This window comes from Falco peregrinus, chromosome 3 (genome assembly GCF_023634155.1).
Source record: "Falco peregrinus isolate bFalPer1 chromosome 3, bFalPer1.pri, whole genome shotgun sequence".
NCBI classification, from domain to species: domain Eukaryota; kingdom Metazoa; phylum Chordata; class Aves; order Falconiformes; family Falconidae; genus Falco; species Falco peregrinus.
In genome coordinates, this window is record NC_073723.1 from 111,375,894 (window position 1) to 111,391,732 (window position 15,839).

Consider the following 15,839-nt stretch of genomic DNA (forward strand, 5'->3'; position numbering starts at 1 on the left):
GAGGCAACAACACACGCGCTTGCTTTGAACACAGCCTTGGTGAGAGTCAAGTCCGGAAAGACGCCGTGATATGCAACATGCCTTGCAGAGGGGTAACACGAAGTGCCAGGGGAGAGGACTGCGGCGGGGACAGCCGCCCTCACCCAGGTGAAGGAGGGGTGGAAGGAAACGCTGTCCTGGCAGTCCACGAGTCTCTAAAGCTCACGTCCCACAAAGGGAAACCTGCTCTGCATGTACAGTCAGTAAAGACAGTGTCAGTCTGCTTCCTTGCTCGCTACGAGCCTTTTGTTTCCTGTGTCTCCTTGTCCAGACTACGGGCTGGAAAGAGCAGCAGCTCTGAGCCCTGAGAGAAGGAGCTCTGAAAGAAAAGATGAGAAAGAACTTGGCATTTAAGCTACTTCATGGTTAAAGTACTAGTCAAACCCATCTTACCCATTTGTTCGATTTATTTAACTTCAAAGAGGTGCACACTAAAGCATTAAGATTTACTGGTTTGGATTCCTCTCTGTACAAGTTCTTTCAATCACCTTGAATACACAAGGCTTTACAGATAGAAGCACTGAAATACAAGATAAAACAAATCTAAATTCCAAATCACTCCAAGAAGAAAAATTGTAGAAAATAAAAAAAAAAGCCCAAACAAAACAAAACCAAAAAACTGCAGCACTCCTCAGGGAAGGGACAGACTGCACAAGGAGGAACACAAAGGGATGGAAGGCAAGCTAGTGTAGTCTCTGCCCAACGCTTCTCTGTGCTGGCGGCTCAGGGGATGGAGTTCAACAGATCCTTGAGGAAGCTGTCAGGATCATTGATTTCTGATAAGAGTCCTTTAAACAAAAGAAGACAATACAGAATAATTAGATCCACAAAGCAATTTCTCCTGCCCACAGCAGGGATTTGACTAGGGCACGTGGAAGTTAATAATGACAGCTGCAACGTTATTTTAAGTATGGACAAGACAAAGATAAACCCTTATTGGGTGCACAGGCGGAAGGGACCAAAGTGCGTACGTGAAATACATATGGCATTTGCTCTGGTGCAACAGAGCTCCTATAGGGATCCTGGTAGCTCCATACGTTGGGACAGCGAGAGCCTGGCCTGGGGCACAACTAACTTCTGCCAGAAGTAACAGCAGCATCTTTGCACGTTTATTTTCAGCATCTCCCGACTCCTGGGGATACCAAAACCCCTATGGCAGGAACTCTCGCTGCACTGAAGTGCTGCCTCTAGCGCACCATCACAGCTGTTCATCAGCCTTCAAACCCCGTATACCCCAAATCACCTTCAAGCTGTGATGGAAGCACGTATGTTTAGCAGAGCAGGGGGAGGACCTGCAGGATCAGGTGAGAGAAATTTTCCTGTCTGGGGATGCTCAAGCGTGTCTCCCAACTGTTTTTGAAATAGTTTAGGCAATAGCTGGAGTGCCAAGGTCTCCTCCTCTCACTGCCTGGTACAAACAAGCTGCTGCAGCAGTGTCAGGAATGCTGCTGTCTCAAGTAAGCGGCAGTCACGAGTTGCATAAGACAGCCTATAAAAGGGAAAGTGCACACTTACCAGCCACATCCAAAAACTCGGAAAACGTTTCAACTGGCATGAACTCCTCCTGGAAGGTTTTCAGGGCCTTGTCTGCAGCTTCGTGTATTGGCATGTCATTGTGTCGTATGAATTCAGCTAGAGAGTAGGACCAGCCTCCCTCTGTGTTACTGGTAGGCACCTTCTACAAGAGGGGAAAACAGAACCAAATCAAATCGAAAAATAACTATTTGGAGGAAGAACTGCAAACCCTGATGCCTTCTCCCATGGCTTTTGACCTTGCATCCCCTCCCTCTCGTAAACAAGCCGCACAGGAAAAGTTACCCCGTATGTGGCTTTATAATCTTTTTGTACAGAACGCAAACAAGGTCGCGGGCATTTTCTCATCCTAATTATTTAACCCACTTTGGAAGCCTCAAGTTTCTTTCTGGTGGATGCCCCAACCCCCTTCCTTACCCAGCTGTCTCCCTGGTGCAGCTCTGAACATCCTTGCTTTAGCGAACAGCAAACAGAAAAAATAAGCAAATACATAATACGGGAGGAGTGCTGCAAGGTGGAAAAGTCTCTCAATTCTTCAGATACCAAATCGCAAGGGGTATAATAAGCACAGGCAGCCTCTTGCGGCCTTTCTGTTCAGACAAGGTGAAGTTTTATGTTTACAAGGATCTTGGAAAAAGGGGCTTCAGACTCTGCCTTTTATTTCAAATGCATACAGTTGCTCCGGTTAGAAAGCTGGTATAGATGAACTTCAATGTTTTTTCTTACCTTGAACATGTTGTAAATGAGATCTACTAGGGCCCAGAAGAGAAGACCAGAGCGGTACGTTGCATATTCCTTCACTGTCTTATCTGCCAGTCTAGGAAGATAATGAATTCAATCTTTGAGTTAATCACTTTACTACGCTTCGGTAACCGATTTGATGAATAGCATGAAAGCTGAAACGGCCCAAAAGCCTATCGATAATCCGCACGGGGAATGGCTCGGAGTAAGCTTTGCTGTGTGCTCTTGGATGCAAAACAAACACTGGGCACCCGCGATTTCTCTGCAACAATTCCTGTGGCTAGGAAGGCACTTCCCCAGCTGCGCCTCGTGTAACCAAAGCAGGTTAGCCAGCAAAACCTTATGCCACTGGAAGAAAACGACCACAGAGGGAAGGGTACCGCTAAAACTATATAGGAAGTCAACAGCAAAGTCGGAAAAAACAACCCACGGCCCCATTTTTGTGCTCGCTGCTTGGAGTACAGCAGATTCCTGAAGAAATAACTAAACCCAGGTTTCAGACACAGCCCATACCAATGACTGAGAACATATTTTTGCTTCTGACAAATGCACGCCTGAAAGACTCTGAGGGAAATATCTTGTCCTTGAAGAAATGGAGGAATTTCGATTTAATATTTTCTTGGTTATTCTATCGCCATGCAAGGACTTCTTTTGGAAATTCAGCATCTGGCTGAAGGAATGCTGTAAAAGGTGTAGAGCTGTCCTGGGCTAACAGCTCCCAAAGTTTACAGGATTAATCACAAACAGGTTCTGGCAAGGCGGAACCTCCTGCCAGCAACTCTAATGGGTTTGGAATTTTCTTGCATGCGTTTCTGAGGTGCATCTGCCTCCATCACATGCCACTTCCTGCTCGCCACTTAAAAGCTTTGGGGAAAAAAAAAAAAAAAAAAAAGCCCTTTTTTATGCATCTAGAACTAGCTCAGCTGCCACTGACACACATCAGCAAGACAAAAGTGTACATATCGTCTGACCATGGGCTCAGCTGAAATCTGCCACAAGTTGGGGTGGGTTGTTTTTTTTTGGGAAACGAACATTTTGCTGCTCAAATTCTAAAAGGTTACATTTATGTGTCTGCCCTTAAAACAGACAGCTTGGTAGGTGGCAGCCTGCTTGGGCAGCTCAGCTTAATTATTTAAAGGAAAACCAATTAGTAAAGGTGACTAAATTTCCATGGGAAGAACAGCAACTTAGAGCGAGGCTAATTCTAGACTCCCAAATACTGCAAGACAGAGCTTCTTTTTATGTGAATGGTTTTGATCTAATTGGAGTCTGCTCCTTTAATTGAAAACTAAAAGGCCCTTGTGGGTTAAGTCTGGTAGCTACCTTCTGGAACAGCTACTTCACATAATAGCTGCCGCGTTTTCATTAATGTAAGCTGGTTCATGCTCATCGGCTATACATGGACTGCCAGCCCAAAGTTAGACATTAACACTTCGGGAGCCTTGCTTCTCTCATGAATATTTTATAAAGGTCGCAGTCAGGAGCAAAGGGAAAAAAAAAAAAAATCAAAAGGATATCTTCCTCCCAAACTCCAGATGAAAGCTACACTGAAAAGTGTCTGTAGGATTTTTCTAGCCAGAATTCTTGGTTCAGTAATAGCGAGCAGGTAATCGGTCACTTCATTCAGTTCCTTGGAATTTGGAAATTACGCTTATAAAAAATAAGAACAAACCCAGAACTCCTATCAGTTCTGGTAATTTCATCTTTGGCTTTAAACAGAAAGTGTTCCAAGAACACAGAAGGAGCTGAGCACCTCTCACTTTGGCCTTGCAGACAAACTGTGATAGCTGTAGCTCCTGGCAGAGACAGAAGACATTTTTGGCTAGATTCTCCTCACATCTGTCTTATACCAACTAATCCAGCCGAGCAGCTGGATAAAACACCTAACCACCAGCAGTATTTGTTGCCTTCACTTAAGTACGAGGGAATGTAGACTATTGCCTGCATCTTCATTCGTAAGATTTACAAGCCCTCTGCAGGATCATGAGTTGATCCTCAGCTGCTTTTAGATGCACTGCTGGATCGCATAGCCACTTCTCTCCATCTCCGCTGGTAAAGGCAGCAGCGAGTCCCTGCATCTCTCCAACCTTCTGTCCCCACCAGCCCGACGTGCTTGGAACGGTGGTGCTCCCACATAACGCCCTTGTACGGCACCTAATGTGGAATGCTAATTTTAATCTTTTGTATGCAGTGATATTACTCTGAGGTTACAGACACTGGCTTCCTAAGCCGACAAATTCAAGGCGCTGGTACTTATCTGCAGGGCATTTCACTGTCCATCGCCCTCATTCCTGGTTTTCCTCAGGAATAAACAAGCACAGACCTCGGAAATAAGAATTGCTGTATTTCTATTTCTGAGAGGTATTACCAGGGGAAGGCTTTGTGCTCTCTTAGTCTGCAGGGATTAAAGAAAGCCCTTGAATAAACCTTGACACAATTCCTGAGAACTATTTCTTGAGTGTTTTCCCCTGAAATTCCAGAGATTGAATGGTCTAGCTGGAAGTTCCTTGCCATGTCTGTTCCAATATGCTTTTCTTACAGACACTCTTAGAGATAAGTTGGGAAAGAAACAGGTTCATCTACTGAGGGCTTTAAAAAAAAATAAAATCACCAAACATCCCCAGCAAAGCCACACAGGGGCTTTGCTTTCCCAGTCTTTTTGGCAGACCACGTGAAAAGCTGCACACCCTCGTGCCTGAGAAAACAGACCTCCATGACAATATCTCCCGTAACTGTTAAACCCCCTTTCCCAGAACTCAGGCAGGGTGGTGGAAACAGGAGACACGAACACCAAACAGGCTGAGCTTGAACAGCAGAAACCAGCACAGAAATCAATACAGGAGCCCCTTTAAGGGCTCTTTCACTTTTGATGGCTCTAATAGCATTGATGCATGCTGTGTTGTGTGTTACTACAATGTAATGACTTTATCAAACACATAATTAATGTCATCAGAGTAAGAATGCCCTTTAAGGCGACTTAGAATAATAATGAATTTCTTCCTCATTATGACAGCTATTTAAAATCATCTTTTCAAAAACTGGAATTCCTCTTCCTTCTCTGGAAATATGTGCTTTTGTCAGGCAGGCACAGCCACTTATTCTTGTACTTCAAGTGCTTGACAGCTGCTATTGATTTTTTTCTTTTTTAAAAGCAATGGCATTTGATTTCTATTTCTATATTTCTATTTAAGGAAGCTGGTGCACTGATCAAAAGAGCACAGAAACAGCTTCTTTAGTAAGGCAAGCAGAGAGCATGCTGCAGCTCTGGAACAGCACACAACAGAAGTTACCACGCTGCTTCACTTGAGATGGGGGGGGGGAAATACAAACATCTTACCATTTTGCTACTTTTAGCTATACTCCTAGGAAAAGCATCATCTCCGGTCATCATCTGATTGAGCCACTCCAAAAAAATCCAGAATTGAATGCTCCTGCTCATACCTCCGCAACGCTGAGTACAGAGCTACTCAGAAGGGTTAATATCTGCTACTCTGAAATATGTTAGCTCCCCACAAGCTGCCCAGTGCCTCTGGCTACGTGACAGTAACATGAGTAAGGTGGCAGCTGGAGCCCCAGGGTGGTGGCTAACCTGCTGGCTCCCCCTGGGGACACCACTCGCGCGTGGGAGGTGACAAGGAGCCTCTTGAGGATCTCCACTCGCATGGCTTTCCACTTCTCGGGGGGCGAGATGTGCAGCGCCAACACGGTGTAATAATGGGGCCCGTCCACCTCGTAGGCACTCTCCACCCACTTCTCTCTGGGGTGCTCCATGAAGCTCTGGAGGTTTTTCTCCTCCCTCGAAGTTGCTCGAGTTCTGAAACAGAAGAAAAACTTCAGCAGCTGCTCTAGCTCTCACACGTTAATTTGCTACTTCATAGAACCACAGAGCGGTTTGGGTGGGAAGGGACCGCACAGAGCACCCAGCTGCAGCCCCTGCCGTGGGCAGGGACCCCTCCCCCCAGCCCCGGCTGCTCCCAGCCCCATCCTGCCTGGCCTTGGGCACTGCCAGGGCTGGGGCACCCACAGCTGCTCTGGGCAGCCTGTGCCGGCGCCTCGCCACCCTCACCGGGAGCAGTTTCTTCCCAAGATCCAACCTCAGTCTCCCCTCTTTCAGCTTAAAGCCATTGCCCTTTTTCCTCTTGCCACAGGCCCTTGGAAAAAGTCCCCACTTCCCAGGAGCTCTGAGGTACTGCATTCGTGCAGCCCCTACACAGGGAGAAGCAGTGCTAGCTTGGCACGGTCAGGTTTTTCCCCAAATTCATCCACTGGTTGAGTACTTGCTCCCAGTGAAGCATACGTGGCTAGCAAACTCACTCCTCCTTGGAGCTGCGTATGGTACCAGAGAGGTTTCCAAGGCAGTTGGCATTGCCCCAGTAGAAGACAATACTACTGTAGAGCTATTTTTCCTTTTTTTTTTTTTTTTTTTAAAGATATAAAAGAGGGTCAGGCCAGCCAGTTCATGTGTTCAGCTTGTACCATCTCCCATCTGACACCATGCACATGACTGCAGCTCCTACAGCCAGACCTTAGAATCAATTTATATTATTCATCTACTGCAAAAGCAATCACTGAGAAGATACAGGCCAATTTCAAAACCAGAGACAGTGTATTTACTGTAAGCTTATATATATATATATATATAATTTTTTTTCCTTTCCCCCCAGCTCCAGTCTCTTCAGGACTGCTGACAGCCCAGAGCTGACCGTTACAGCAGACTTTGCGAAGAGGCATCACGCTTTATCACAGTCTATTGCTCTACTTCATCAGGAAGAAGCTGCCAGCCAGGCAGGTCCCTCAATTTCCAAGTTAGATATACTCCCCCTATCAGGAAGGTATAAAGCAGCATCCTAGCAGATAAAGCTGTGTCTGGCATCAAGTGTTGTGTGACTTTTTCATTTGTTACATGATGCAGCTGGTAGTCAACTAGTAGCTCTTTATTTTCTCCATTTAATATCGACATGTCTTTAGAAAAAAAAATAGTGTCTGGAAACTACATAATGCATTTTTATACAACAGCCGCACAGCGGGTTCTGGGCTCTCTGGTGCCAGTAAGCAGACTAACGAGATGAATAGTTTCATTTATTTGTTTCCCAAGGGACTCAGAAAACAATAGCACAGGGATCTGGAGATAGATATTAAAAACAATAGCCAAATTGTATTAAGAGCCAAAACGTTGATTAGTTCCAGGCGGGAAAGTGAGAGATTTCATTGCACTCCATTTGGAGTGACCTTGGTTGAAGAGGCTTATATTTTAACATTTATACCCTCATCTAATTAGTATTACTTTCTAGTATCTCACTACACGAATAAAAGGCGTATGGGCACTACATTTTCGCATGGGGTACTGCATTATCAGAATCAGCTCGTGCATTCCAAAGCATTTAGGTGCCTATAGATTTGTATATTCAGACATAGAGTCAAGCCAAAGCACGCCCTTAACTTATTATGCTCTGAATAAATAAGATCTTACTGAAAAACTTCAGCAGAAGTGTTCCTATGCTGCTGTTTATGGGTAAAAAAAATAAAATAATAAGACAAAACTCTTAAAAATGTCAGGAAAATCTGATAGACCTGGACAATAAAGAAGAATTCCAGCACTCCAAAACTGGAAACAAAACCGATTGTGTTATTTTAATATCGGATAAAATGACACTGCGTTTAAGTTTTCAACTAACAACAATTACTTCATCCTAGTGTCTCTCTTCTGTCTGCTCCAGAGAAAATTAAGCTGGCAGTGTTTCTTTAATCTAATAACCCTGCTGCTCACTCCAGAGGTAATAATTACATCCAGAATGGAAAGAGAAGCTAATTCTCAATTGCTTTTATTCAGTAGTTTCTCTGTTATCCTGCATGTTCAGGCAGCAACGCTTCACTCCAAACCATGTAAACCTCTAACAGTCTGCTTAAGATGTGTAATTTAGTTCCCCCTATAACTTTGGTGTGATTTCCCATCTTTCTTGACACTCAGATGTAACAAAGCCCGGATTGCAACCATTGCAGACCTTTCTGAGACTAAGGGCAGAAGGCAGAGGTTACGGCTAAGAGAAAGGTACTGACGTGTTGAGGACGTAGAGCACCGTGTGGATTATGTACGGAATGAGGTGTATGTTGCTCTCCCTTCCTCCTCCTCCAGTATCTATGCTGAATGATTGCTCCATCGCAAAACGGAGAAACAGCAGTTTAATGTCATGGACATTGAGCTGGTAGGTGGGTTCCCGCTGCCCGGTGCACTCCTGGAGGTATGTGTTGTGTCTGAAAAACAGCAGTGTTGCTTATTATTTATTAAAAACTCTTTAAAAACTTTTAAAGTTTCTTCTACCACACCGTAGCTCAGAATTTGAGCAAGCATTTCATAGAAAAGCTTTAAAGAATGAACAGGATACGAAACTGCAGTCACTGCTGCCTTTGGTTAACCTCCCCAAGGGGAGGCTCTCGGCTTACTCTGGCAAATCCAATTCCATTGGCAGACACATAGACACTCATCGATACTATTTTCCCATGTCAAGGGCTTGGAATACAGCTCCCTGGCTAAAATGCATTGAAGATGTTATCACTCCCGGTTTGTAACGTGACTACAAACACAGCACAAGGTGGACCAGAATACTGGTAACAGGACGAGCCGTCTCCACCTGCTCTAGGTAAGGGGTCAGGCTACTCTAACTCACTACCATCCAACAGAGGTTTGGAAGTTACACAGGGGAATCCGTTCCTGTCAGCCAGCTTTAATTTAGTAAAGCAGGGGGACACTGGCTTGCAAATAAATCAATGTTATTACTACACAGCTGCATCTTCAGGAGTAACTGGGGGCGAAGGAGGTAATGAATTTATTTATTTACATGAAGCCAAGAAGCAGACACCTACACTTTTGTAGGCGATGTACTCTTGATGGTAAAACGTGAAATGGCTCAGGTTTCTAAGATTTAGCTACCATCACCTTTGATTCCACTGTTTGAAACTAGCACGCCTCTGCGGTAATGTACTGACTCACCTACCCAGATGCAAAACAGCTTGAGAAGTAACAACTTCTACTCACCGTGCTAAGCAAGTAGCAAAAGCAGACTCTGGCACATGAGGTCCCCAGACCGGCAGGAGCCCGTTACACTTTGTGTTGGCGTTTTGTAGGGCTGCGCTCTCCCATTCTTCACGTCCGCGAGCAAGTCTGCGTCGAGAAAGCAAGCCACACCCAGGCAAGTTAGAAGCCTGCAAGTTTTTGTCTAAGAGACCATCAGAAAATTGACAATTCCACAACTTCTTTAAATGGTGGACTTTGCTTTTCCATGTCCAGGCCTGACCTCTATTTGCATGTTACAACAGATCACAACAGATCTGGCTGTTTCCAGGCTGCAAAGTGATCAACTCGTAAGCAAACCCATCCTGAGCTACAAGGCCAAGTGCCACGTTCACAAACTGCCTTGGAAAACGCCACTGACCACCACTACCCAGCCTGTGACCAGACCTTACCTTACAGCCGCAAGGTGACAATCGTAGTGGACGATGTTGAAGTGAGAGACTGTGCTGTATCCCTGCTGTTTGCGGGGCTTGTTCTCAAACTCCTCTAGCGCAACGCGTTTGGTGAACGTATAAATACCTAGGACTTTCGTCGGCTGCAACGACACAATGGCTGCGTTAAAGATCATTCACTTCTGCAACCGTTCACGCTTCGTACTATTTTGACACTGCACTGGGTTTCATCTCTCCCAGTCTTCACCTCAAACCTACACCGTTCAAATCCTTTTCCAGCTTTCACTGGAAACACGCTTCCACTTCCCAACCACCTCTGGAATCTCAAGAACCAAACCTGAGATTTCCCCGATCTCCCAGAGCCATCGCACCAAGCGGTGTGCAGCCGGGTACCGCCGAGCCCCCCTCAGCTGGTGAGAGGGCTCTGCAAACGGATCTCAACCTACCTGAAACTTGTATCCTTCCCGGCAGATGCAGCAAGTCAGGCCTGGTTCTTCTATAAGTTCCTCCATTTGTTTAAGCAGCGCAGTCTTGGTCACAACCTGACCCTTCTCATTCGTCTGCAAGAGAGAACAGCTCAAGCAGGTTACAAAAGACAATGATGAAGACCAGCATCCCCACCACTGCAACAGGAATGCCCAACCCATTTCCCAGCCTGCTATTGGCAACCGTATTTACTCTCCCAGCAGCACCAGGCAAACCGTGGGCCTGAGCTCTGCAATATTTGTCAATAAATCACTGTACACAATTCCTTGTGTGGCAGTTTTAGCCAGACAGAAATAGACGACCATTAGATCACTAGTCTGTCGTCAGTGCAAACAGACATTACCGTCATCCCCAGAGTGCCCAACGCCTTCTGTCTCATTGCCATGGCCATACGCTTCTTCTCTGCACGTGTCTCCTTCCGGGCAGCGTCGATCTTCTTATTCACCTCTGGATGTTCCCTTAGTGCCTCCAGAAGATTCTCCGCTAATGTCCCAATCCCTTCGTCACTAGACACCTGCTCCAGTTTGTGCAGGTTGGTAATTGAGTCTGTACCTATTAGCACCTAATAGGGATTGAAACACACCACTTTCTTCAGAAGAAGGGTATGCGTGACAGTAACGGTTCCCTCTAATCCCACCCGTGACAGCTGAGCAGAAGTACTGATCTGCAACAATTTTTTGCCAAGTGTCTTATTTCCTCCTTTGACGCTCCTACATTAGGAACTCTGGACCCTAGAACTGCATCCAAGACTGGGGCAATTCGCCTCTAAACTGGCCATTAATAATAGGTCGTAGGTGGATGTTGGATAAAGAGCATCCTTAAAACAATAATCAGGCCCAGAGAAGCCTATCAATACTATATAGTTTACAGCCCTAAATTACCTTCTCTTCACACTGGTGCGTGAACCTCACACCACACAGAATGACAAGATACTGAAGTCAAAATCTCTGCCCTCCAGCCTTTTCCAGACTAGCAGATGATACCTGAAGCTGGTGCCTCTCTCCCAGTCCAACAAAAACCAGTGTAGAATCCACTACTATAGAAACAGCTTCTTAGGTACAGGCACAAAAAGCAGCATCACAAGCCAGCTGTGTCCCACCTGGCTTTCAGGACAGTCCTTACCTGCGTAGCAGGGTGCTGTGTGGCAAGTCCACGGAGCAGGCGCAGGATAAAAGGAAGCGCAGGTCGAGATAAGAATTTCTTCCATATGTCTGCATCCAAACTGCACAGAAAACAAGAGGCAGCAGCTGAAGGGCAGTCACCCGTTCTGAAAAGGCACTTGGCGGTCAGCCAGCAGCACAGCTTGCAGAGCCCAGGCTGCAGGCAAGACAAGCACCCTTCCTCCTGTGTCCCTCCTCCATTAATTAACGAAGTGACATTCACACTCCCACTTCCATGTTGCACACGCTAATAGCCATAGTGTCAGCTCTTAGCCTTGGGATTTGTTTTATGTTGATGAGCTGGCCATCAACAGCAAAAGCTCTGTTGCAGTGCAATAGGTAAGGAACAGGCAGGAAACACAGGCATCGTGATACGAAGAAATCTGCTTGGGTGGTTATCAAACGGCAAAATTACAGGCTTTTTAGCCCATCTCTATAGTAGCACTCTCACCAGTCCCTCTGCATCACAGCTGTACCAAGCTGTACAATGCTTCGGAGTGTGGACTTGTTAACGGTTTTCTGGGAAGATTGTTATGGTGACAAAACGAGAGAAGGATGTTCAGGATTATCACATACATGAAGCAGTGATTCTTACTTCTTTGCACTGGGAATGTGCTTTTTCATGTAGTCAAGGGCATTCTGCGTAATTCCCTTCTGAAGGATGAGGTCTTTCAGCTGATGGCCGTTGCTGTTGTTCTTTATTCCTGCTGCTATTTTACAGAAGCAGTCCAGGAAAACTTTATCATCTCCGCTGTGCTCCTCATCATACCTGAACGAAGAGAAGAAATGGTAACTTGGAGGCTCTCCAGAAATCTCTGCCTGCAGTTCTCATTACATTACTGCTGAATGCACACACATGCTTCAGCTCAGGGACTCAGAAAAGCTACTCAGGCCCTCGTCACCTCAGAATATGCTCTGAAGATCTATTTCTTGAGCTACACGCTCAAATATTTCTTTAAAATAATGCCTCAGAAGTGAAATAGGAAATTAAGCTTATGCAACCAGGGATCTCTGAAGCTTTGCATTTCACTGAAGTAAGCATCAATGAGAAAAATAAAGGTAGAGACTTGTACGTACAACTAATTTCATGTGCGTTTAGTTGAAATATGACAACATACTTATCAAAGTTACAGTACGGCTTAAATCGATCAACGAGAATCTGCATTTTCTCCATCTCCCCGAAGGACAGGTAAGGGATGATGCGTAATAGGCCTTGCAAGACGCTGAGATTGGAACGGACAAAAGTGCTGTTAATCTGATCAAGCAACATTACCAGCTGATCTTTGTCACCGGTTAGGAGGAGGTTACCCTGCAAAGGAAGAAGACCTCGATTCATGTTCAGGAAAAAAAAAAAAAAATCTACAACCTTCTAGAAATCCCTCACTCTAGTAGTTGGTAGAATACTCCAGCCTCGAAGGATTAGAGCTCTAGAGCCTGCTAAAGATAGCCTGATGAAGCACAAAATCCAGCCTCATTCCCAAACATCTTGTGGAATGGCTGTATCAATCCCTCTAGCTGACACCTGACTTCTTCCACCTACTGTTGAAGCACTTTCCAGTCAAAATGGTCTAATAAATCCAACCCAAAGGACGCCAGATTCCTATACACCAACAGATGAGCAAGAAACTCTTCTCATTCTCAGCCTAGCTGACATATAGTTTTTATCCTCATTAAGTTGGAAAAATCAATCATGTTTTCAACACGTAGGAAGACACTCAAAAAAACAAGGCAGAGCTGTCTCTTCTTGTCTCTCACTGGCCTGTGGCCCAAAGCAGCAAGGAAGGGATCCAAGCAGTGCCTAATAACCCCCACCCCCGACCGTGCAAGAATCATTCTAAAGAAGACTTCCTGTGCTTTTGGTTCAGGGCACTCCTCTTGCCCTACCTCCAAGGCCTGCTAAGACATGCCAGCAAGCGTAACAAGGGTTAGACTCCCACTGAGCACTCCTCTACAGCTTCTGAAGCTCAGCATCACTGGAACAAGGTATTTGCAAGCCTTGAATCCCAGTTAACATTTCCATTCACGCACCAAGTCCCAGGCACTCACCTTGTCCTCACTCAAAGGTTCTGCATTGGATTCATCTAGTATGATCTCCATGATACTAAGCACTTGTTCTGCCACGGCTGCTCCTCCGCTGTCCTTACTTTCCTGCTCAGCCACCAGAGCCTGGAGAAGACAGCAGCAGTCATTGCAACGCCAACAGTAACTGGTTTAACTGACCCACACGCTTCCACTCAGAACAGTTAAGGAATGCCTAAAAGACAATTTGCAGTGCCAGTCCAGCAATATTCCAGATCTCTTGTAGCTGTTGTAAGGCAGCATGACAGTCAAGAGGTAGCTTAAATTCATGGGAGTCCACGGAAAACACCTTATGGAAGTCCAGGTTGTCCTTACCAAGTTAAGAGTTCCCAGCATGACATTCAAAGTGTTCATCTCTGGCTTGACCAGCTGCTGACGATTTATTTTCACCTTCACGCAGTAACTGAACAGTTTTAACAGCACCTACAAAATACGGAGAATGTACATTACCTTCAAAATGGAGTAGGAGGATTTTGCTGAAACCAGAAGCACCCGATAATACAGCTAGTTTCCAGGCTCCTGGGGTAAAGTACAATCCAGAATGTTACACCAATATTAACCTTAGGACAGCTTTGGCTTTCACGTAAGGCCAAGGCAGAAAAGAATCACTCTAGCACGAGAGGATTTAGTCTTACCAACTCTTCAGCTTCTGCACGCTTCGAAGTCTTTGTAAAGAATTGCTAACCAGGAGGAATGGGAGAGGGAAAGAAGGAAGTTCTCAGGTTTTCACTAATTAGCAAATTGAAAACTCTGCTCCAACACTTAAACTGCAACACAAGGCAGGCAACTAAACTTCACTAACATTTGTGGCATCTTCCATCACATAACTCCTGACCCCAAAGAACAGAAGCTGAGACTCACAGTTAAGAGGTGCCGGCCTTGTTTGAAGTCCTTGATTCCAGTCAGTCTGTTGAGCATGCACTCCAAGCCTCCACACTGGGCCATGACACCTGCCATCTTATAAACTTCTTCCTCATCCTCCTCTTCATCTGCAGGACAGACAGAGATCGTGAAGAGAGGAAGCAGCCACAATATGGCAAGCTTTTGCAGCCCATGGGATAAAACAGTGAAGCAAAAATGGAGAGTACAGTAGGACACATTCACCAGCAGTTCAAGTAACTTCAACTGTATCAAATTTGAAAAGAATTATGAGCAGGAATATGAAGAAGGTCCAGGCAGAATGGTCCCTGTGCTATGCAAGCGTTCACGTTTAAAGTATAGATTTAAAGGGTCATCAAAAGCCTCCTCCACTCTAGGTGAAGCAGGTAAACGTGGCAAAAGCAACGTCAATCAACCTGAAGCTCACTGCTGTAAGGATAATCGTGTCATTGCTCTCTGCAGTGAACCTCAGATTTCAAATCTAATCCCAGCTTTCAGGAGACAAACGCATTACCAGTAGTGGAGTCGAGAGACTCGATGAATTCCTCAGTTGCATCTCCTAGTAACCCTCGCATGCGGTAAATGATTCTCATCGGCTCCCCCTGCAAGAGAGGAGAGCGTTATATTAACTGTATCTCTGTGGACGCTTGTATACAAGCCCAGCTCTCATTACAGCGTGTAACAGACACTCCAGCCTCAGCTCTCCTTCATGCTGTTTTGACTGTGGATGGCAACATGGAGAAATCTTTCACTCCCTCGTTCTCCCTGTACAGAGATGAATTAAAAACAACAGTAAAGCCACCACCTGCAAAAACATCAGTAACTCATCTAATGGTCTGCCCAGCTTTTCCTGGCATTGTCAACTAGATCAACAGGCTGGTAATAAAACAGTTTCTTCCTCCTTAGATCTGCTTCAACAGTTTCCTTTAGCACCAGTGAAAGACATAGCCAAGCAAAACGTGTTCATCTCTAGAGAAATGCCCGCTTTCCACGGCATCCCTTCCCTCCAAGGGTATTGCACAGCATACCTGGGAAATACAGGGATCAAGCACAGCCCAGTAAATGAAGGAGAGGCTAATTGGATGAGTGCTTTCAAATTGATAACATCTGCAGCGATGGAAAATGGAAGAGGAGTAAAAGGCAATTTAATAAGCTTTCAGTAAGACAGTATATTACTAAAATGATGCGGCCAAACCCGCTGAAGCATGAGCTGTGCTTTTACCTTGGGAAAGGGCTAGTTTTCCACATGCATTTCCAGCTGGAAATACTGACAGCGTATCACTAAACTTTCCATTTTAATCCATAGGTCTGAATAAAAAGCAGAAAAGAAAAATCCCAGATTTGGGAGCAGGAGACCTTGCAAGAGAAAACCTGTCAGAGAGCGCACTAAGCCTAATGTGGAATAAGCAGTGCTTAATGTCACAGCAAATACATAAGCACAGGGAAAGCCCCGGGGGGAAG

General features: G+C 45.4%; 1 protein-coding gene across 6 annotated transcripts in view; it reads right to left on the reverse strand.

Annotated features, from left to right (window-relative positions):
• Positions 1-428: 428 nt before the first annotated feature.
• Positions 429-15,839, reverse strand: part of UBR4 (ubiquitin protein ligase E3 component n-recognin 4) — a 78,636-nt gene continuing 63,225 nt past the window's right edge. For all 6 annotated transcript variants that reach the window (XM_055800578.1, XM_055800576.1, XM_055800575.1 and 3 more), the window contains 16 exons: positions 14,893-14,980; positions 14,361-14,488; positions 13,815-13,922; positions 13,467-13,586; positions 12,539-12,729; positions 12,016-12,189; positions 11,383-11,482; positions 10,604-10,822; positions 10,221-10,334; positions 9,775-9,917; positions 9,347-9,472; positions 8,371-8,565; positions 5,903-6,127; positions 2,299-2,389; positions 1,555-1,717; positions 429-827 (listed from right to left, as the gene is read on the reverse strand). In XM_055800578.1, the coding sequence (XP_055656553.1) occupies positions 763-827; positions 1,555-1,717; positions 2,299-2,389; positions 5,903-6,127; positions 8,371-8,565; positions 9,347-9,472; positions 9,775-9,917; positions 10,221-10,334; positions 10,604-10,822; positions 11,383-11,482; positions 12,016-12,189; positions 12,539-12,729; positions 13,467-13,586; positions 13,815-13,922; positions 14,361-14,488; positions 14,893-14,980 (2,250 nt within the window). In that variant the 3' untranslated portion in view covers positions 429-762. The remainder of the gene's footprint in view (positions 828-1,554; positions 1,718-2,298; positions 2,390-5,902; positions 6,128-8,370; positions 8,566-9,346; positions 9,473-9,774; positions 9,918-10,220; positions 10,335-10,603; positions 10,823-11,382; positions 11,483-12,015; positions 12,190-12,538; positions 12,730-13,466; positions 13,587-13,814; positions 13,923-14,360; positions 14,489-14,892; positions 14,981-15,839) is intronic.